General features: G+C 35.1%; 1 protein-coding gene and 1 pseudogene across 2 annotated transcripts; both read right to left on the minus strand.

The window, feature by feature from the left end:
* Nucleotides 1-2,584: 2,584 nt before the first annotated feature.
* LOC129872599 (phosphomannomutase-like) lies at nucleotides 2,585-4,178 on the minus strand (annotated as a pseudogene).
* Nucleotides 4,179-12,551: 8,373 nt separating this feature from the next.
* On the minus strand, nucleotides 12,552-16,614 carry LOC129880666 (phosphomannomutase). Of its 2 annotated transcripts, none has more exons than XM_055954801.1 (12): nucleotides 16,452-16,614; nucleotides 16,033-16,137; nucleotides 15,443-15,487; nucleotides 15,305-15,371; nucleotides 14,652-14,728; nucleotides 14,174-14,209; nucleotides 13,644-13,699; nucleotides 13,351-13,450; nucleotides 13,155-13,250; nucleotides 12,972-13,061; nucleotides 12,847-12,898; nucleotides 12,552-12,756 (listed from the first exon to the last, which is right to left on the minus strand). In XM_055954801.1, the coding sequence occupies exons 2-12, from the start codon at nucleotides 16,099-16,101 to the stop codon at nucleotides 12,686-12,688; spliced, it is 759 nt and encodes a 252-aa protein (XP_055810776.1). In that variant the 5' UTR covers nucleotides 16,102-16,137; nucleotides 16,452-16,614; the 3' UTR covers nucleotides 12,552-12,685. The 2 variants fall into 2 exon arrangements, with proteins under 2 accessions (XP_055810776.1, XP_055810779.1); XM_055954804.1 differs by lacking the exon at nucleotides 16,452-16,614 and adding an exon at nucleotides 16,261-16,351.
* Nucleotides 16,615-23,554: the final 6,940 nt, after the last annotated feature.

Below are 23,554 nucleotides of genomic sequence, written 5' to 3' on the forward strand. Positions count from 1 at the left end.
AGCTCACCCAGAAATAAGAAAACGGAATCGGATGAGGAGAATTCTAATCTCAACAATTACTCACCTAAGTATATGTAAAATATACTACACGATATCTAATAGAGTTCAGTCAAAAGGGGGAGACCGTAGCCTACCTCAAAGTAGAACACGTGCCCTCCAAGTCCACTTCCCGATAGTTTTTTGCTTCAAAAATGACTTCAAATGCCTCCAAGCTATCAAAATATTGATCACCTCATCAACACGAACATTTTGACACTAAAATTGTATTTTCCAGAGACAGACCCAAAATTGGATCTAAAACGGAATTATGGGACCCGTGATGGAAATTTCAAAAATGACTCCGTGAAAAGGTGCATTTGAGCTTAATGAAATTGTGTGTTCCAAATTACAACACATTCTGATGCTCAAAATCAAGGAAAATAGTCCATGCATAATTTTCACCATTAATGGAGAATTCAAGAAAGAGGGCAGTTCCGTATGGATGAAATTTACCTCAAACGACACTTCAACGGATGAAGATAATCACACCACAACGTTCCTTGCAAACCCCCCCCCCCCCCACAATTTATCCCCAAGAATCGTTGAAAATAAAGTTAAAACGACCACAAAATCAAATTTCAAATTTCAAATTTCATAGGAAATCTAGCTCAAAAATGAGAAGAACAGTGGATAAATTCGAGATTTTACCTCACAGGAAACCTCCCCTCAAGATTTCGAGCCCACCAATGGATTCCTCACAAAAATATATTAACGATAGACTCTTGAATTGCTAGATTTGGACTTCAAAAGCTCAAAAAAATCGAGGTTCAAAGTTGAGAGAAAAGTTGAAAAAAATGTGCACTATGCATCAGATTTTCTATTTTTGGCTATATTTAAAGTCTCCGAACGGACCCTCGAAATTCGTTCAAAACCCGATAAAAATAAACCAGATATGCTACCCCACTAAATTCGACATTCCAAACCTAATGGCGCATTCAAAATTTCCATACAAGGTCATTTTAATGAAAAGTGAATTTCACAACCAAGTACTATTTTAAGTCACATTCCACAAAGGGCGTCGACATTAGATCGGAAGCCTAGAGAAGCGAATGAAGGGTCGTTCTAAACCAAACTTGACATTCAGGAACTAGCCGCACTTTTAAAACCGAGCGCGTTTTCTAAGAATGTTGACCAAAGTCAACCATAAGCTAACTTTCAAAGTCAAAAATGTCAAATGGCCTCAAACTCGTATCGATTGCCTCGATACTCATACCGATAATTCTACTAGCCTAATTTATCCATTCCAGAGCTGATGGAACCATCAGAATTCGAATTCGAGGTCTCCTTGATCCGGAACTCGAAAAGTCACAACTAAACCAACTTAGGCCTTCAAAATACCAAAATGGGCTCGGGATCTCTAAAAAATTCAACCAACACTTCTTCCAGACCAAAAACCATCTCCCAAATCCAACGGAGTCATCGGAATTCAATTTCGAGCATCGAAACTCCAAAAGTTGACCAAAGTCAAACCTTGGCCTAAAATTCTTCAAATTCCAACTAAAGACCTCAAATCTTCGTTACAACTCCAAAACTGATTCCGTAAACTCTCCTAGCCCAATTTCCATATTCTGAAGCTGTTGGAATCGACAGAATTTTGTTCCGAGAACCATAGCTCCAGTTGGTGCCAAATACCACTTTTGAACACTTGTAGCCTTTTAAACTCAAAACTTTTCAAAACTCATCTTTTTCATAGAATTCCCCAAAACCCACATCCGGTACCAATAAAAACGACATGGGGTAATTATAGGGAGGGGTAAAATGGACATTTTGTAAAAATTACCAAAAATGACTTTTAGGGTCATTACACAATCACTGAGAACAGTCTTTCAATCTTAACACTGCGAGCCTCTCTACGGCCCATCCAGTGGACTCATCTAAAAATTCCCGAGACCTGAAAATTTTCCTAGCTCAGAACATTACCTACGATCGCGTACCTACGGCAGGTAGATACTTGTATGGTTCGTGGGTGGGACCGTATAAACTAGCATCAACACATTTATGCAACATTTCTGTTCCATCCAAACTTTCCAACTTCCAAGGTGTTACAACAAAGGGGCAAAACAATAATAATAACAAAAAAAATGACCTCGAGGGTCATCTTGTTGTAGAAGTAATCAAAGTAGGGGAGCTGCTGTATCAATCAGCAAAAGAGTTGTTTCCTATATTAAACAAAAACAAAAGAACTCATGAAGTGCAAAAAGCAGGTGAAAGACCCTCGGATGGCAGAAATTATATGCTCCGTCTTACTTTGCTTCTAAATTCATGATATTCTTTACTTGACGAGTGAAGTTTCTGCCCTTATTGAAAGGTTAAGGCTCAAATTTAGGTTGGGAAAAGCCGATTGCTTGGAAAACCTATATGGGCATATCATGGTTATAATGTTCATAAAGATATCTTCAAAGTGTAGAGGAAGGAAATATGGTTGTGTTGAGATCAACCACATCCCTGAAGCAAAAACAATATTATGGTATTTTGCCCTACAGGAATGGTCTAGGAAATAATTTCTTAAACGGAAATGTACACAAAAAAAAAGTACTACATTCATATTATAATTTTGATGAGTAAATTCAATACAAGAATTGTTGCAATTATTCATTTCTGTAGTGCATAGGTTATAAGCATACAATCGTGTATCGGAAAACTGCAACAAGCTCAAGAATTTTCATTATCCTTGCCAAGGAATAGAACAGAACACTGCTTCAATGTGTCCTCCAGGCTAGTAACTGGAAAAAGGAAACAAATAACTGGTAATGTGAGTGATCGGGTAATTATGCAAACATCAAAAGAATGAAGTTTTAGGCAGACCTGTGTGACCAACAGTTCTCTCAGACTCGTAGATCTCATGGTCATTTCCTCCCTGTTCCAAGTAAAAAGCAGGACTGTTATATCAACACGGACAGGAAAAGAAAGCTTCAAGCACGTCGGTAACTCAAGATTACCTTGTATGTTTTGTCTCCATAAAGTGCATTTCATTAAATTCTTCAATGTATCTCAAACAATAAGTCTTGTCCCAGCCTTGGGGAAACACCTGTCATGAGCAATATCCTCAAATCAATAACAACAAACCCAATATAATCCCACAAATGAGGTTTGGGGAGGGTAGTGTCTACACAGATTTTACTCCTATTTTGGGAGGTAGAGAGCGTTGTTTTCGATAGATACTCGACTAAAGAAAAAATATAACAAAGCAGTTCGAAAAAAGAAATAACAGAAATGAAGAAGCCAAATCATCTGTCAATAATACACTTAGGGGTTGTTTGGTAGAGCGTATAAGAATAATACTAAATAAGGTGTGTTAGTAATGCTGAAATTATTTCTTATCAATTGTTTGATTTGATATATTATGGACAATTATGACTTTAACCATGCTTATCCATGTATAAATAATGTGTGCATTGCTAATACCATATTTTGCTATGTATTAGTTATACCACTATATAATACTGAATATCATGTATAACTAATACATGTAGTAGCTATGCATAAGATGAAAATCTTACCAAACAGAGAATTAAATAATACCATAACTAATACATGTATGATTTTTTCTAATACATTCCAAATGAGCCCTTAAAACGTTCAACAATCAATGAGCACAAGCAAAGGCTTAAAAGATGCTCACATCGAAACTAATTTGGCCTCCAATGGAAAAGGTGAGATGAAGGTGTGCAAACTTTCCTCTGAGAACTGATATCATTGTTTCGCGTATCTTCTGTGCCTGAATATAGTTTTAAAATTGCCTTTAAATCAAAGAGAAAAAAGAATCTATAAGAGGTACATTACTTCAAAACATATATGCAATACTAGAGAAGTTGCCTGTACCTTGTCATACTTTACAAATTCATCCCTCTCTTCCGGGTACAGTTCCCCCCAATAGGTGACACATTTAGTTTACCACTTCTGAACTCAATGAATCTTCCTCTGCAAAGGAGAATGATTTAGAAGTTTGCCACAATGAAGCAGATAATTCAACCGTTGATCTATGTTTGCTTGAATCCTTTAAAAATTTTGCGGGGTATGATACGGGTACAACAACATTTTTTGAGGATCCGAGCAACATATCCTTTGATATGCTCACCTCTTTATTGGAATATCCAAGTCAGCAATATAATGGAGGGTAAGTTAATAAATTCCTGCATACCATCAAGTCATCAAGATATGTATTGGCCCTACACATATAAGCTCATTTCTAATTCAAGTGGGTGAGCCTAAGCTAAAAACATGAATCCTCACCCAATTGTATGCAACAAACATACAGAATTGACTCTATATGTTACTCCGAGAACTTAACAAATTAATGCAGAGTCAAAGCAGTTTTTCGACAAAAATACAGAAGTATTATAAGTGTTCAGTGAAAAGGATAATGTTATTTCTATAGATGATAAAAATTTTCTTAATATAGTATATCTATGTAAGTTTTCATATTTTAAATTATTTGTGTTATTTAAGCAAATGATTTTTGGTCCTTACCTAAATATACCACAATGCAATTATCAAAATTAAGAGCCCGTTTGGATGGGCTTAAAAAAATAACTTTTATGTATGAATTGCTTTTAGAACTTTGAAGTGCTGAAAATTATTTTTATAAATAAGTCGTTGAGTGTTTGGATAAAAGTGCTTATGTTGAAAATAAGTGTTTGAATTTTAGGGTTAAAAGAATAAAAAAGGTAGTTTGGGAATTTAGTTAAAATATAAGGGATATAAAAATAATTTTCATGATCAAATAAAATGGTTTTAAGCACTTAGACAAAAAAAGTTAGAAATCCTAACTTTTCATTTTTGACTGACTTTAAGAACTTTATGGCTTAAAGTTAGCATTAGGCAAACACGTCTAAAAGCTAACAAAGGGGCTTTAAGTTGGTTTTGACCAACTTAAAGCCCATCCAAACGAGCTCTAAATAACCAAATGTCTTCTACTGCTTGAGTTGGAGCAAAAAGATCCAAATGAAATTGCACGTTCACCACGTTCAAGAAAACGTCCTTCATTTTTCCCTCAAAGAATTTGCCATTATTATTGGATTGAGATGTACTGACAATATTGAAGATTTTCGATACCTCGATGATGCAAGAAGTCAAAAAGAAAAAAGGAAAAAGAAAGAAAAACAAATATGCAGCAACTTTTAAAAGTTGACAGAAATTATGTGTTGCCTCTTTTGACAAAACGAACTTTGACAGAAAAAAATGCGTAAAAAATTAATGCGAATTTTTTTTATGCGTTTTCATCCTCCTATAAATAGAGGGCCTTGGGCCTCATTTAATTCATTCAAAAAAGGAGAGTAAAAATACAAAGAGAGTTATACACCAAGATAAATATTATAGTCTTGATTGTCCTCTTTAGTAGTTGTTCCTTTTATAAGAGAGAAATGTTTATTGTTGTTTTCTCCTTATATTTGAGACCAGTGTACTCCCATATTATTATAGTAAAATCCTTCTACCCCGTGGTTTTTTTCTCTATCTGTTTGAGGGGTTTTCACGTAAAATTCTCGTGTCTAATTTATTTTCATTATTTATTATCATATCAAACTTTAGTTGTGGTGGTTTCTCCCCTCAATAGTGGTATCAGAGCCCTCAGTTATTCTGTTTATTTTATGCGAATGTACTATTTGTGAATAATAAATTTTCGTGAATAGTAAAATTTGGTGAAAAGTACTATTTATATGAATAGTAAATTTTGGTGATGGTATATTTTGTTACGATTATTCGCAAAAATATTCAAAAATGATCTAGAAGGGAGTGAAGCAAATAACAATGTCGAGTACAACAAAGTTTGACGTTGAGAAATTCAATGGGACTAATTTCTCATTGTGAAAAATGAAAATAAAAGAGATATTGAGAAATGACAATTGCTTAGATGTAATTGAAGGCAGACCCATAGACTTTACTGATGATAGAAAGTGGAACGACATAGACAATAATGCAGTTCCTGATCTACACTTGACACTAGCTGATCAAGTGTTATCTAGTGTGGCTGAAAAATGAACTGCGAAGGAAATATGGGATACTCTTACGGGATTGTACGAAATCAAGTGTTTGCATAATAAAATCTTCTTCAAAAGAAGATTGTATACTCTTCGAATGGCAGAGTCCATGTCAGTTACTGAACACATCAATACTTTGAATACTCTATTTTCGCAACTTATAATAATGGGTTGCAAAATAGAGGGGACTGAACATGCAGAGCTTCTACTTCAAAGTTTACCTGACTCGTATGATCAACTCATCATCAACCTGACAAACAATACGAATAGTCTAGTTTTTGATCAAATTGCAGCCGTTGTCTTAGAAGAAGAAAATCAGCGCAAAAATAAGGAAGACAGACTAGCAAGTTCGCAGCAAGCTGAAGCTTTGATGATGGTGAGAGGAAGATCAATGGATCGTGGCCCCAGTGGGAGTCACAATTATGGTATATCTCAATCAAGAAGTAAGAAGAATATTAAATGTTACATATGTGGCAAGAAAGGGCACTTCAAGAAAGATTATCGGTTCAAGAAAAAGAGTGAACACCCTAAGTCATCAAATGCTCAAGGGAATGTTGCAAGTACCTCGGATGATGGCGATATTTTATGTAGTGAAGCAATATCAAATAATGAAGGCAGAAAATGTTCACTGATGCCTGGATCATGGACACAGGAACAACATGACACATGACTTTTCGGAGAGAATGGTTCCATCAATATAATCCTATCTCAAGAGGGTATGTGTTCATGGAAGACGATCATGCTTTGGATGTTATTGGTATTGGGTCCATCAAAATAAAGATGTATGATATCACAATACGCACCATCCAAGAAGTACGACATGTAAAAGACTCGAGGAAAAATTTATTGTCTTTGGGATAATTAAATGATAATGAATGTCCATATAAGACTCTTAGTGGAGTTATAAAAATATCCAAAGGAGCGCTTGTAGTGATGAAAGCATAAAAACTTATTGCAAATCTATATGTCCTTAAAGGTGAAACACACCAAGAAGGAGAAGTAGCAACCGCGTTGGTAAGTTCATTTGAAGAATCAGTGATGATATGGCATCGTAAACTTGGCCATATGTCAGAACGAGGTTTGAAAATTCTTGTTGAGCAAAAACTTCTTTCAGGGCTCAAAAAGGTTTCACTACCCTTTTGTGAGCATTGTGTTACTAGTAAGCAAAATAGACTGAAGTTTAGCAGTTCTTCTGCTAAAAGCAAGGAAATATTAGATCTGGTCCACTTTGATATCTGTCAAGCACCGGTGGAGTTCCTAGGAGATGCAAAATATTTCTTGTCATTTATCGATAATTACTCCAGAAGAAGTTGGGTGTATCCAATCAAGAGAAAGATAGATGTTTTTTTAGTTTTCAAAGAGTTCAAAGCGCGGGTGGAACTTGAATCTGAGAAAAAGATCAAGTGTTTGAGGACAGATAATGAAGGAGAATACACAGGTGATGAATTTGATAACTTCTGTAAATAAGAAGGGATTAAAAGGCAATTCACGGTGGCATGTACTCGACAATAAAATGGAGTAGCAGAGCAGATAAACAGAACCTTGTTGGAACGGACAAGAGTTATGTTGGCAACTACAGATTTAGAAAAACTATTTTGGGCAGAAGCAGTCAAAATCGCTTGTTATATGATCAATCGGTCACCATCAACTGCAATTGATCTGAAAACGCCAATGAAGATGTGGACAGGAAAATCAGCTGATTATTCTCGCTTATATATATTCAAAAGTCCTGCTTATGTTATGTACAACACCCAAGAAAAATTGAAGTTGGATCCAAAATTCAGGGAATGCATTTTCTTAGGGTATGCTGATGGAGCCAAGTGGTATCGCTTGTGGGATGCCACTGTCCGCAAAGTGGTAATCAGCAAGGATGTTGTATTTGTTGAAAACAAGATACAAGCAAAAGAAGGTAGCACTTCAAAATAAAAATTAGAGACTACTATAGTTGAAGTTGAAGAAATAAAAGAAGTTTCAATTTCTTCTGAAGCAACACTAGAGCACGAAGAATAAGAGCAAGCTGAGATCAAAACTTCACAAGTTCGACGGTCAACTAGGGAGAGAAGAGAACCAGCTTGGCACTCAGATTATTTTATGGAGAGCAATGTTGCATACTGTCTATTAACAGAAGATGGAGAGCCCTCAACTTTTTACGAGGCTATGAAAGGCCAAGAATCATCTCTTTGGATAGAAGCAATGCAAAAAGAAATTGAAGTTCTTTATAAAAATAAAACATGGGATCTTGTTCAATTACAACAAGGAAGGAAGGCCATTGGAAACAAATGGGTTTACAAGATCAAACGCAATGGTAATGATCAAGTGAAGCAAGATTGATGGTGAAAGGATTCGCTCAAAAAGAAGGTATAGACTTTAATGAGATATTTTATCCGGTGGTTTGACTCACAACAATTCGAGTGGTCCTGGCGATATGTGCTATATTTGACTTGTACTTGGAGCAGTTAGATGTCAAAACTGTATTTCTTCATGGAGAACTTGAAGAAGAAATTTATATGCTCCAACCAGAAGGTTTTGAAAAACAAGAAAAAGAGAACTTGGTTTGCAAGTTGAACAAATCTCTATATGGTCTCAAACAGGCACCGAGGTGTTGGTATAAGAGATTTGATTCCTTTATTATAAGCCTTAGATACAACAGACATAGTTCAGATCCTTGTGTTTATTACAAGAGATTTGGTGATGACGATTTTATTATTTTGTTGTTGTATGTTGATGACATATTGGTAGCAGGTTCCAACAACGATCGTCTCACAAATTTAAAGGTATATTTGGCTAGGGAATTTGAAATGAAGGACTTGGGACCAGCAAATAAGATTCTAGGGATGCAAATTCACCAAAACAGAATTAATAGGAAGATTTGGCTTTCTCAAAAGAACTACTTGAAGAAAATCTTGCGACGCTTTAAGATGCAAGACTGTAAGTCAATTTCTACCCCACTTCTTATTAATGTCAAGTTATCCTCAAGAATGAGTCCTAGCAATGAAGCAGAGAGGATGAAGATGTCTCGAGTATCGTATGCATCAGCAGTGGAAAGTTTAATGTTTGTCATGGTATGTACAAGACCTGACATTGCACAAGCAGTGGGAGTGGTTAGTCGATACATGGCTAATCCTGGTAGAAAGCATTCAAATACTGTTAAGAGGATCCTAAGATATATCAAGGGTACCTCAAATGTTGCAATGTGTTATGGAGGATCAGACTTTACTGTTAAAGGTTATGTTGATTCAGATTATGCAGGTGATCTTGATAAAAGCAAGTCCACCACAGGTTATGTGTTTACTCTTGCTGGAGGAGTCGTAAGTTGGGTTTCAATACTGCAATCTATCGTGGCTACATCTATGATGAAAGCAGAATATGTAGTAGCAACACAAGCTAGCAAAAAGGTAATATGGATGTAGATGTTACTGGAGGAGCTCGGGCACAAACAAGAGAAGGTTGCTCTGTTTTGTGACAATCAGAGCGCTTTGCATCTTGCAAAGAATCCGGCATTTCATTCATGGACAAAGCACATACGAGTTCAGTATCACTTTGTTCGTGAGAAGGTGGAAGAAGACAGTGTGGGTATTCAGAAAATTCATACCGATGACAACCTAGCAGATATGTTTATGAAGCCGATCAATAGTAACAAGTTTATATGGTGTCAATTTTCTGTTGGCTTAGCAGAAACGTAACATTACAGTAATTGGGTAGAAAGGATGATGTGAAGACTTATTGATTCTCAATTAAATCTTCAAGTGGGAGAATGCAAGAAGTCAAAAAGGAAAAAGTAAAAAGAAAGAAAAACAAATATGCAGCAACTTTTGAAAAGCAACTTTTAAAAGTTGACATTACGCGTTGCCTCTTTTGACAAAAAGAACTTTGACAGAAAAAAATGCGTAGAAAATTAACGCATAATTTTTTTTATGAGTTTTCATCCTCCTATAAATAGAGGGCCTTGTGCCCTCATTTAATTCATTTAGAAAAAGAGAGTAAAAATACAAAGAGAGTTATACACCAAGATAAATATTATAGTCTTGAGTGTCCTCTTTAGTAGTTGTTCCTTTTATAAGAGGGAAGTGTTTATTGTTGTTTTCTCCTTATATTTGCGAGCAGTGTACTCTCATATTATCACAGTAAAATTCTTCTACCCCGTGGTCTTTTTCCTTTATCTGTTTGAGGGGTTTCCACGTAAAATTCTTGTGTCTAATTTATTTTCATTATATATTATCATATCAAACTTTAGTTGTGGTGCTTCCTCCCCCAACAGATGATTCCACAAGCAGGTTGTTAGAAAAATATTTCTCAAGTGCACATTCAAGTGTAAATAAAGGGTGTTTGGTACAACGTTTTCTTATGAAAAGATAGGACAACAATGAAGATGTCCAGATGACCATTTTATATTTTATACACACGTTTTTATTTTCTCAACTTGGTGACACGCCTGTACCATTAGCCGATTTTAAAATGGTGGAAGGTGGCAAATATCAACATTTTCCTTGGGATCAATTGGCATTTTCTAAACTAATGAAAAGTCTAAGACAAGAATTCACCGTGGCTAAACAGACGCATCGTTTGGGAGGCATGTCATACGCACTCAACGTATGAATGTATGAATGTGCATCACAAGTTCATCCTGATATTGCTGTAAAAGAGGGAAACAATATCCCTAGGATTTTGAACTGGCGCGTGGTTGGAGGTAAGCTGAAATAGAGACATTCATGGTGAGCATGTTTAGTAAGATAGTTTTACGTAGTGTATTTACTGTTTGAATTGGTTCAATTAATTTTCACAATATAATGTTTTAATAATTAACTGATCTTTAAAATTAAAACAATTCATGATACATATTTACTTGTTTTGTGTTTGGGTTGTTGGTGTCACACATAATTTTCCAGAATGCATGCACCAACATAGTGTCAACATCTGAGGAAATGGCAACACTTGATCTGCCTGGTAATGGTGATGTTTCGGCTACCCATAATTCAACACTGCCTCCTTCGACAACATCGGCTGTCAAGAAAATTCAACAGAAACCCCTTGCTTGATTTTGAGGATTTGACTATAAAACCACCAGAACAATTGTCAAGGTGAATGTTCCAATTCAAAATACATATGATGATGAATCCCGGTTGATTAACATTAATAATGAAACAAATGATAAGTAGGATTTAGACTTAAATCTTTGAAGTTAAAGGTATTCATGCCTAGCAGGTGGTACTTTTTTCTTCTTTTATGTTGTTTTTTAATCTCATTTTCACCTGTATTATCAAATCATAGTTGTTTAGAAGATTTTCAAATTTTTTTTATTTTTTTTAGGATTTTCTCTTTCAAGAGTTGTACTTTCTTCGGAAAAATAAACAATTTTAATTTAGCCTTTGTTCCGTCATAGAAGTTCTTTCAATTGTAACAAATATAAAAGGTGATTCATATCAAGAGTAATCAATAATTAGATTCGCGTTTCAAAATTGGACCTTGGTTACATTCATGAATTGTAGTAGGTGATGTTTTGTATTGTAAAGGGACATTCATACTTGCTCTTTAAGGAAGCTTATATACATAACTAACATAGTAATCGAGGCATTTCAAATTGTCTGCATACTGAAAAGGAAAAAGTAATGAACATACAAATCACTCTCCAAAAGGAGTGCAAGGAACTTGAATAAAAAAAGAAGAGAACTTAAAACAAAAAATTCTCTCTTATGAACCAGGTCCTCTCCTTTGGTAACAAACAATCCATGCTTGAAACTGATGAGAAGAAAGCTCTCATCACTCATCCCAAGGAAAAGGACCATGTTGAAAACATTCAAGGGAATCTGAAGGAGACATGGTATTTCAACACTGTCAAATCCACAATCCACAACGAGAAAAATGGGCCTGAATTACTGGCACTGATGACAATGGGGTCTCACTTATCAATCCCATGAGTAGTCTCACTATATCTCATTGTATATTTTAACTAAGCAGAACGTTTCCTAGCTCGAAACAAAGGCCAAAACTTCAATGAATACAACTGAATTCTCTTTAAGCTCTCTCGGCTCAAAGAGACCATTATTGAGGTACCTATTTGGAAGTAAGATTGTATTTCAAGAATTGTTTGGAAATGCATTTTCTCCTGCTGTAGAAGTAATCAAAGTAGGTGAGCTACTGTATTATTCATTAGGTTGGGTTGGTAGTCAATCAGCAACGTAGTTGTTTCCTACATCAAAAAAAAGAAGAAGAGAAGCTTATGAAGTACAAAAAGCAGGTGAAAGACCCTCAGATAGCAGAACTTTTTATGTTCCACCACACTTTGCTTCTAAATTCATGATATTCTTTACTTGACGATGAAGTTTCTGCCCTTGTTGAAAGAGTAAAGCTCGAATTTTGGGTGGGAAAAGACGATTGCTTGTAAAACCTGCATGGCTATCATGAAGATTTCTCCAAGTGTATAGGAAGGGAATATGGTTGTGCTGACTGCTGAGGTCAACCATATCCCTGAAGTAAAACAATATTGTGGTATTTTGCCCCACATGAATGTTGTAGAAAATAATCCTTGAACAGAAATGTACACAAAAAAAGTACTACATTTATATGATAATTTTGATGAGTAAATTCAATACAAGAATATTGCAATTATTCATTTCTGTTGTGCATAGGTTTACAAGCGTACAATGGCGTATTGGAAAACTGCAACAAGCTCAAGAACTTCCATTATCCTTGCCGAGGAATAGAACAGAACACTGCTTCAATGTGTCCTCCGGGCTAGTAACTGGAAAAGAGAGAAAAAGAAACAAATAACTGGTAATGTGAGTGATCGGGTAATTATGCAAACATCAAAAGAATGAAGTTTTAGGCAGACCTGTGTGACCAACAGTTCTCTCAGACTCGTAGATCTCATGGTCATTTCCTCCCTGTTCAAGTAAAAAGCAAGGCTGTTATATCAACCCGAACATGAAAAGAAAGCTTCAAGCAAGTCAATATTACCTTGTATGTTTTGTCTCCAAAAAAGTGAATTTCATTAAATTCTTCAAGGTATCTCAAACAATAAGTCTTGTCCCAGCCTTGGGGAAAAACCTGTCATGACCAAGATCCCCAAATCATCTGTCAATAATATATTTAAAACATTCAACGATCAATGAGCACAAGAAAAGGCTTAAAGATGCTCACATCGAAACTAATTTGGCCTCCAATGGAGAAGGTGAGATTAAAGTGTGCAAACTTTTCTCTGAGCACTGATACCATTGTTTCGCGTATCTTCTGTACCTGAATAAATTTCAATTGTCTTTAAATCACAGAGAAAAAGAATCTGCAAGAGGTACATTATTGCAAAACATATATGCAATACTAGAGCAGTTATCTATACCTTGTCATACTTCTCAAATTCATCCCTTTCTTCCTGACTACAATTTCTACCAATTGGCGACACATTTAGCATGCCACTTCTGAACTCAATGAATGTCCCTCTGCAAAGGAGAATGATTAAGAAGTTTGCCACAAAGAAGCAGATAATTCAACTTTTGATCTATGTTGCTTGGATCCTTCAAAAATGTTGTCGGGTGTGTTGGATTGTCCAAACAAATAATTTGCGGAGGATCTGACATGGGTGCGGCAGCACTTTTGGAGGATCTGAGCAAACATAGACTCTGATATGCTTACCTCTTTATTGGAATATCCAAGTCAGCAATGTAATGGAGGGTAAAGTTAATAAATTCCTGCATATCATTTGCATCCCATCAAGATATTTCTTGGCCGTCTACATATAAACTCATTTCTACTTCAATTGGTGAACCTAAGCTACAAACATGAATTCTCACCCAATTATACGCAACAAGCATGCACAATTAACTCTTCATTGAATCTATAATAACTTGGTTTTCAGATTTTCGTTAACTATCATAAACATTGCTTCGAAAATTTATGAAATACTCATCAGAGCAGTTTTTCAACAAAATATAAATTACATAGTAATCTTTTTTTTTTTAGCTCTTAGGCAAGTTAGCCTTCATCTTATACATAAAGGTATACATGCAGAGACTAATTTATCACTTCGGCGAAATTATTTTCTGTAAGTTAAACAACAAATAATTAGAAGGATCACTAAGCCTTTATTGAACTGCACTCTTTGCACGATTGCAAAAACAAAACATTCCCTCGTTAAATAAGAAAAGCAAAGCGCATTGACTAACCTTGAGCTTCTCATCTCCAAGAAATGCCTTCAAGCTCTGCACGCACACAGGGAGTCATGTCATTTCAAAACAAATCACCCTGCTTATTAACAACTAAGGAGAATGAAAGAAGTGATGCACTTTGAAGATGAGAAGAAAGAAAATTCCTTCAAGCTGTTCAGTTGTTCCATGTTTCATGAGACTATTATCTAGTCATATGGTTGTGATTGAGAGAGGTTTCTACTTCCATGTAAATCCAATCAGAATTTGAATTACAAGCTAAGGATCCAACTACAGCATGTATAGAGAATAGCATCTGTGTGTTTGTCGCATATCCAAAGAAGTATTGACTTGGTACAAAGTGCTTAAGTAGTGGCAACAAGGATGTTGTTTTAAGTCGATAAAGACAGTATCCAAAGATTTCGTTTTGTCACAAAATGAATATGCACTTACATGTAATATTATAGAGATAAGATATCAAATTCTAATCATTAATCACCTGTTTCCCAATAAGCTTGCCATCCTTATGTGCTACAAGGCCATTTTCAGAGAAACAATAATCATAGTCATTCGTAACTGTATCAAAAATATTAGAAAGATCAAATTGTTATCATTCTCAAGAATTTTTTTAGATAGATCAGTTAATAGCCACATATTGAGAACCAAGGGCACTACAGTACAAATATACTTCAGATTTGCATGATGAGAAGAACTGTGGCCCGTTTGATTGAACTTTCTTTTCATGGATACTTGTTATTTAAATATGTTCGCTTTTTTTCATTTAAGAGTTACCAGCTCTATACATTGCTTTACTTTCTAGTGATAGTTATGGTGAAAATCATATCAGCTCCATATGGACATGAACGACCTCAAAGAATGTTTAGCACTAAAGTTGGGCAGAAAAAGGTACATTTCAACAGCTAACATGGAGCTATAACCATAAGGCTATGTATGCCTTTCTAGTGGAAAGGTCCTTTCATTTTCGAAATCAAATCGCAGTTCAGTGCTCTTGGCCATAGTTCTACACTTCTACTCTTGCCTAATACTGCGAGAAATTTTAGATACTGAGCTAGAAACATGAGCTCTAATAAGTTGATGTAGCACCTTTTTCATCCCAACTCCAAGTTTAGCATATATGCTAGTTTAGCTAACCTGTATTGCCAAGCTGTTCTGATATCTTTACAAGATCGGAACCTCCAACAACTCCAACAGTAACAACCTGCAGGTCGACAAAATTTGTTATGGAAAAGAGAAAGAAGGAAAAAGGAGTATGGCAAGAGAATCATCTACCTTTCTAAGTTCCTGCATGAATTTCAACATTTCTGGAGTAGATTCCTGAAATTTTGATGGAAATTTTCCATAGAAGAAAATCATTATCGTTATGGGGATGATTAAATGCCACTACTGGGAAATTAAAGGAAGACATAAGAATCAGAACGCTTAAAAATCATGACAATTTTTTGAAAATAAATGTACAGGCTAGCAAGAATACAGTGAATCAATGAATGGTACCTCCAATCTCAAACCGGTTGGATTCAGCTAAATATACAAATCATATGTACCATTCTGCTCTATTCAAGCCCGTCAACAAGGATGCAATTGTTCATAATGTCAAATTAAACTAAACAAGGGTGTGTACGGTATGGATCTGATTTTCTCATGTTCTTTTGGTCAAAAATTTTAGAAAATTGGAAAATGACTTGTCTAATGGACTAAGGGAAAACAAGTTCTATAATTAGCATTCCACATTAATTTTGTCCTCAACACAATTTATCTTCATCCCACCCCTGTATGCCTATCTCCACCACCCTACCCCATCCTCCTATATTATTTGCCTAGATTATATACAAATACTTTTAGAATAATAGCGTGCACTATACCTTCCTGGGTGCTGTAAGAGTTCCATCAACATCGAACAGAGCAATTAAACCAGCTTTCCTTGCTGCCATTTTGATCTTTCTATACTTCCTCACCAACTCTTCCCCCTGCATTCAACGGCCAAACATTCAACACAAAAGTTCACAAAAGATGAAAGGAATCAAATCAACTTTTAGAATCACAATCATGTAAACAAAACACCTCATTCAACTACAATATTAATCCAATACCTTCTGAATATAATTATATTCTTATTATATATATAACTGTTGTCGCCGTTGTTACAGCAACAGATGAACAAAAACAAGGGGCGGTGAGGCACCGTATTCAGCAAAATCAGTTATAGAAAGTGCAAAATTTACACCGACAGAAGAAGAGACGTGCAAGGAATTTTCCACCGTTGTATTGAATATTGGCTTACCTCAGCAAAAATGGCTCGGAGAATCGGACGCAGATCTGAGATCGAATTGCTTTTGAGTAATTTATAGTGGGGATATTGGGATATGGAGTTGAGGTGTTTTTACTCAAAGGGTGCTCACTCAGTTTTTAGATCTATATGTCCCAATATGTGGTTTCTTCAACAACTAGCCAATTATATTCTGCCAAATCATTTATTTCTGTCATACTGATGCTAAAATCTTACAAATGTGAAAATTGCACATACACATTTATCACTTATTCTTGGTTAATAGCAAAAAATATCTAAATACACATTCTATTTTATCATAATATCTAAAAAAAAATTAAAAATCTCTTCTCGGATACATCACTCACCTCTCGCTAATGCATTTTTATCCCTTCTCGAATACATCCTTCCCTTATGTATCCAAATGAGACTCCCTCTCTGATACATCTCTATCCCCTCTCTGGTACATACCTCTCCTATGTATCCAGATGTCTGCTAATGTATCCGGAAGTTGAGTGTGCATCCAAAATTTATAAATTGTAAGGGATTTATGAAATTTATAAGTAGAATAATCCTTTTATAAATTTATTGCAAAATTTAATGTTATTTTTTTATGATTGTTATTTTATATTATATACATTAAGTATGTATGCATATAATGTATAATGTGCATTCATATTTTGAGTTTCACTTATTTTTTAGGTATAATACATTAATGTGCTCTTGAACTTGGTCTCAGTTGGCATGTATGCCCTCCAACTTATGGGTGTCCACAAGTAGACATTTAAATTTGTATAAAGTTAAATAAGTAGACACACACATTCTACTTAGAGCATAATACAAATCAGATCGAGTGTGTCCATGCGAATTGTCATGTAGGACGCGTGTGTCTACTTGTTCACACCCAAAGTTAGAGGCTGTCACGATCTTGGCCCGCCATGAGTGGCACTCACACTAACCCTCCGATGGGAGAACCAATTACTAGCCCAGCTAAACCCATCAACCTATTTTAGAGAATACAAACTATGTAGTCATAAGAGTAAAACAGTTTAAAACAATCAAAACTTGAGTTTCCATAAACTCAATTAAATATCAAAAATCATTTGTGAAAATTAAACCCCCTATAACCTGAATATCATAGTATCAAAACTCTAAAAAGTTTAGAATAAAAGGAGATGCAAGCCAATCAAGAAAGCAATAAAACTAAAATCTATGAAATGTTTGAGTCTGAAAAGATGGACAAAGAATAGAGATGAATCCATGGCAACTCGAAAGAACTAGCTCACCTTTGTATTTAGAAGTCAAGTATCTCTCAACTGAGGTCTCTCAATAGCCTCCTGAATATGCTCCGTACTCAAGAAAGAAAAAAGCAAATGCAGTATCATTACACAACCACAGTATACTGGTAGATCACAAGATCAATTCCAAACCATGAATGTAAACAAGTAATTATAACATAGTAAACATGTCAATACATATATACATCACAGTCACAACATAATACAGATTCTCAATTACAATAACCTGAATCAGACAATGAATAAAGCATGACCCACCTGATCACACAATGCACATGCTCGGTTTTTTCATGAAATTCACATACAAACTGTTAGTGTATCATCATGGTATCCTAGTCAACCATTAATGAATCATACCAGGCGTGGTATTCGATCCAACCATATATATATATATATATATATCCTATATCGGCATGGTATCCAAACCAACCATATAGATATTCCAGGCGTGGTATCTGAGCCAACTATCAATCATAAGCAACATACACAATCACAATCACAAATGAACAATCACATTATCAACATGGTGCCATTTCACATTAGCCTCTTAGTTTCCTTCATATGCATTGCATCAGTAATACTACAAAGCAGTAGACATACATACATAATTTGGAAACACGCAAACCATTACGTACCTCGAATCAAGTCTTGAAAACTGTTAAAGAACTTAAACCTTCTCCTTTTGTAATGCCTTGGCTTATTCTTGGTCTAAAACAAATATAAAATATAATAATTAATGAAAATGGACCAATTACATTCGGATTATACTCATATCCTAACCCCAGGCCAATTCCATGATCATTCCACCCAATTAGGGCTTTTCTCATCATCAATTCAACTCAAAAATCTTCCCCTAATATAATAACTGTAGATTCTAAGGCTTAAGAATAAAATACAAGTTAGGAGAGTTATTAACTTACCTTTATCGCAAGAATTGGTGGAAAATTAAAAAATAGCCATAAGTCGTCTCTTTCTCTCCCAAGAACAAAGTTGCAGAAATAAAATAGTTTTAGGACTTCTCTCTATTAAATCCGCTACTGGCCCGCCATAGTGGCCCCGTCATAGTAGGATTTCACCTGCTATGACAGCTTGCACAGAGATAAAAACTCAAAATTTCTTCCCTCCCTCAAGCCCTCATTTTACAACACAACCTCAAACCTGACATTCCAAAATAACCATTGCACGTCAAGTTTGATATCAGGAGTTCTACTTATCTGATTCAGTTTAGAAAAGTCCTAAAAACTTTTTAACGCTTTAGATTTAGAAATTACAATCCACTCTCAATCATTAACCCCAGTCCATTCCTGGATTGCCCTATACCTCACCTTACTCAAATTCATCTAAGACTGGCCTAGCCTGAAAATTTTAAATTACTACCCAAAAAGTTTTCTTGCTCAAATTCTTTCACTATCGATTTTTCCATAACGACCAAAAGGGATCATTACAATAGATACAATTTATCCATCGCTCATCTCCGAGCGATCTACAAGAAAATTGGCTAAGTTAAGAAAGGAATAGAGTGTAGTACTTAAATCCTTAAACAAGTGACGGTACTTGTCCCCCATTTTCTTTTCATTTTTTCAAGTGGCTTTCTCAATCAGATGATTCTTTCATTGTACCTTTATCGATTTGATCATTTTAGTTCTCAACTTTTGGGTATCACAATCAAGAATTGCAATCGGTTCCTCTTCATATTGAAGATCCTTGTCCACCAATATCAAGTCCCACTTAATAATATAATCCCCATTCCCATATTATCTTTTCAACATAGATACATGAAACAACACTAGATGGACTTCAGACAAACTAGGCGGCAAGTCTAACTTATAAGCTATTGGCCCCACAATCAAGAATCTCAAAAGGACCAATATAACGAAGGCTAAGCTTACCCTTTTTATCAAATCGCATGACCCTTTTTATAGGTGACACCTTCAACAGGACTTCCTTACCAACCTGAAATGTCATGTCTCTTACTTTAGGGTCTACATACTCTTTCTATCTGATATAGACTACCACAATCTTGGTATTAATATAGCCTCTCTTATCAAATCAATGCCCAATGATTTCACATCGCGAACCTCAAACAACCCTATGGGCGATTTACATCTCCTTCCATAAAGTATTTCAAATAGTTTCATATCAATGTTGGAGTGATAACTATTATGTAAGAAAACTCACACAAGGGTAGAAATTGATCTCAGTGTCCCTCAAAGTTGATTAGACATGCTCTCAACATGTCCTCCAATACCTGAATTGTCCTCTCTAAATTTCTATCCATTTGAGGGTGAAAAAATATGTACTGAAAATGAGTTGAGTTTCTAACTCCTCATGCAATTTACCAAAGAAATTTAAAGTAAACTAAGTACCACGGTCTGAAATGATAGAAAGGGGCACCCCGTGCAACTTTACTATCTCTTTGACATAAATTTTCCCCACCTGTTGAGAATTATAATCCACTCTGACTAGTATGAAGTGGGATGATTCAGTCAACCTATCAACAACAATATAGATTAAGTCATAATTTCCCAATGTTTAAAGAAGACCTACCATAAAATCTCTGACTATACTTTTTCATTTTCAATCAGGAATGGGCATACTCCGCTATACCTTTCTTTATTCATGGCTAGTAATAAAGTCATCTCAAATCTCGATACATCTTGGTTATCTCCGTATGAATCGCATATCGCCAATCATTAGACTCTGTCAACACCTTCTGGATCAAATCGTCAATCTGGGGAACACAAATACTTCTCCTAAAACTGAGCACTCTGCTTGTATCGAGAGTGGCTTCCTGAGCCTCATCATACACCACCCTAATTCTGATTTTGTTCAAATCCTCATCTTCAAATGACTTAGTGTCATGACTCAAATCCGAGTGTGATGACACTCTTCTCAATCCATTGAGACGATTCAGACTAAAAGCCAAGGAAAATTAAATGCGGAGGAAAATAAGGCAATACAACATAAAATTTAAGTGAAAATGGTAAATAACTCAAAAATCCCCCAAGACTGATTGTTACATGTACAAACCGATAATGTAATACATAAAGTAAGAAATAAAATACAGTCACAATGTCTTTGTCTCTAGAATATGACTAAAACATAAAAAAAGCAAGAGGTGTCCGCTGGATGGATGCAACAACTACTTCAGCAAAACGATGAGTGACAAAGATAATTTCTATAATAATTGAAACCACCGTCTCGTGAAATAGGAACTTGCTGGATTTGTTTGTAACGCAAGTTGCTATTTATGGGAAATTCTGAGGCACAACAGGAAAAAAAACCGCTCTATCCTTCGTTTGCTTGTTGTGTACTTACATTACTAGCTTTACCTGTTACCGCAGCTAACTTTCTACATCATCCGGACAGTGACTCTTAACTATAACATTCACATGGGCTTACACCAATCTATTGATGTGCCTTTTGTCCTACACGACAATATGTCTCCATGCGCTTCTAAAATTTATTCTCTGGTGGATCGATAGCAGCCCCAAAATTCACCCTACATATGTGTTGATGTTAGTTTTGGAAATGAAGAAAATGGAAAAGGTTGTTGTCTCCCATCGAAGAAAAAGAAATGACCAATTCTTTTTTCAGTTATAAAAGAAGCTTAGCTCCTTGGTTTATAACACCACCAAAAATTCAATTCCTTGTATATTAGAGGAGAGGTTTAGAGATAATTCTCTTGAAGATCTCTTTGGGAATAATATTTTAGAAATGGGGGGTGTGTGGGAAAAATATTGTGTGTTATGTCGGAAAAAGACGGTTTAAAATTAATTTCAACTTTATAGAGAAAAAATCAATTTTAGTAAAAGAAGAGTCGCTGCTTAATTTTTTTAAAGAAATTAAAAAAACTTAATTTAAAAGATCCTAACAGATTTAACTCTTAAAAATTAAAAGAAAAAGGTACGAGGTTCATATTACTATTTTAAGCTGGTTTTAACACTTAAAATAACCGCTAACATGCAATTGTCCGACGATTTGAAAATTATTTGACTAACTTTGACAAGAAAAATAATCTTAAGTAAGAAAAAACAATCACAAGTTTTTCACAAAGGAACTTAATTTAAAACATTCAAAGTAATTTTGAAAATGAATACAATTTTAGCCAAAATAAACTAAGTATCCTTTAATCCTTTAAAAGAAAAATAAGGTTGATGTGGTTTAGCTAATTAAGAAAATTGATCAAATAAGCAAATAAATAAAAAGTTGATAAAATCATTTAAACAAATAAACCAACATAAAAAAAATTAGTTCTTCTTTTGGATAAATTAATTAAGTTAAAATAGAATAAAATTAGAAAAGTAAATTACAATCAAAGAATATAAAAATAGACGAAAGAATAAATTTGGGCTCCTGCCCAAGTTCGGATTATTGGGCTAATAGGCCCATTTTTATCCTGCCCAGTTTGCTGTTGTATACACCAACTGTATATCAATGTATATCGCCTGTTTTTCACATTATACTAGGTGTATACAACACTGTATACATCCCATTTTGGACTTTCGAGACCCCTTTTCAGCTTTCAAAATCTGTTCATCAGCTTCCATTGACGAGGTTGACTCGATAATTGGGGTTTTAAATAACCCGAGATGCGCAGGGGAAAAAGAGAGTCCAATAGACTCAAATCGAGGGAGTCCATGCAAGAAAATTAATAATAAGGATTAATACCCAATTCATATCATAGGTAAAGGGATCAAGTGAAATATTGTGGAGGGTCAAAATTGGCTGTCAACATTGTGTATTATATAATTGTAATAATTTTTCATATATTGAATATTTTTCTGAGAGGCCCGTGTTTTTTCTCCAATTGGGGATTTTTCTACGTTAAATTTTTGTGTTGTTATTCTCTTTAAATTTCTCTGTTATTTTCTGCTTTAAGGCGATCCGGAAGGGGTGAAAAAATAGTCGGTGCCTTTTTTTCCCAACAAGTGGTATCAAAACTTTTGGTGTGGAATAATTCTTTTGAGATTTTAGTATGCTCTGTGGTTGATTCTTTGTCTGATCTTCCACATTAGAAAAAAAATCTGAATTAAAATTATTGTTTTCAAGCAGAAATTTTGTCCTGATGAAGTAGCAAGTGGAGTCTGATTCCGGTGGAGTTTACTATTCTGGTGAAATTACTTTCGTATACTTGTATATTTGGTAATAGTGGAAATAAGAACGATCTAAAGAGGTTCAGACTAAGAAAAAACTTGACACTTAAATGTATTCGTTGTGATCCATCTCTCTTTTCTTGGAATTAATTTAGTGGGTACTTTTCATTGCTATTGTCCATTTATTAGTACTGATAAGTAAGATGGACAAAATTTGAGATTGAGAAATTTGATGGGAGAATTAATTTTGGCTTGTGGCAAGTACAAGTCAAGGATGTGTTAATCCAATCTGGATTACACAAGGCTTTGAAAGGGAGACCAACTAGTGGAAAAGATGACAAGGGTTTAGAAAAATCTGAAAGTAATGAAGACTCGGAAAAATTCAAAATTAGTGATGAAGAATCTGAAGAGTTAGATATGAAAGCGGTAAGTTAGATTCGCTTGTGTTTAGCTAAAAATGTTCTAGCTAATGTAATTGGATTGTCTACAACAAAGGAGTTGTGGGAGAAACTTGAAGAATTGGACCAAACCAAAAGTATTTTAAATAGGCTATATTTGAAGGAGCAATTTCATAACTTGCAAATGGACGAAGGTACAACTATTTTTGATCATCTGAGTGTCTTGAATGAAGACAAGGCACTTTGACTCATCTGGTCTCTTCCATCTTCCTATAAGTACATGCAACCCATTTTAATATATGGGAAGAGAATTGTGATTTTCTCGT

This window comes from Solanum dulcamara, chromosome 2, assembly GCF_947179165.1.
Source record: "Solanum dulcamara chromosome 2, daSolDulc1.2, whole genome shotgun sequence".
Taxonomy (NCBI): Eukaryota; Viridiplantae; Streptophyta; class Magnoliopsida; order Solanales; family Solanaceae; genus Solanum; species Solanum dulcamara.

Bases quoted from the DNA above. Each gene is read 5' to 3' on its own strand.
- LOC129880666 (XM_055954801.1), bottom strand. From the start codon at position 16,101: ATGGCAGCAAGGAAAGCTGGTTTAATTGCTCTGTTCGATGTTGATGGA. The intron at 13,700-14,173 runs GTTAGTCAATGC...AATGATATGCAG, and splicing joins TTGGAGATGAGAAGCTCAAG to GAATTTATTAACTTTACCCT. The intron at 13,062-13,154 runs GTGAGCATCTTT...TGGTCATGACAG, and splicing joins GAGGCCAAATTAGTTTCGAT to GTTTTTCCCCAAGGCTGGGA.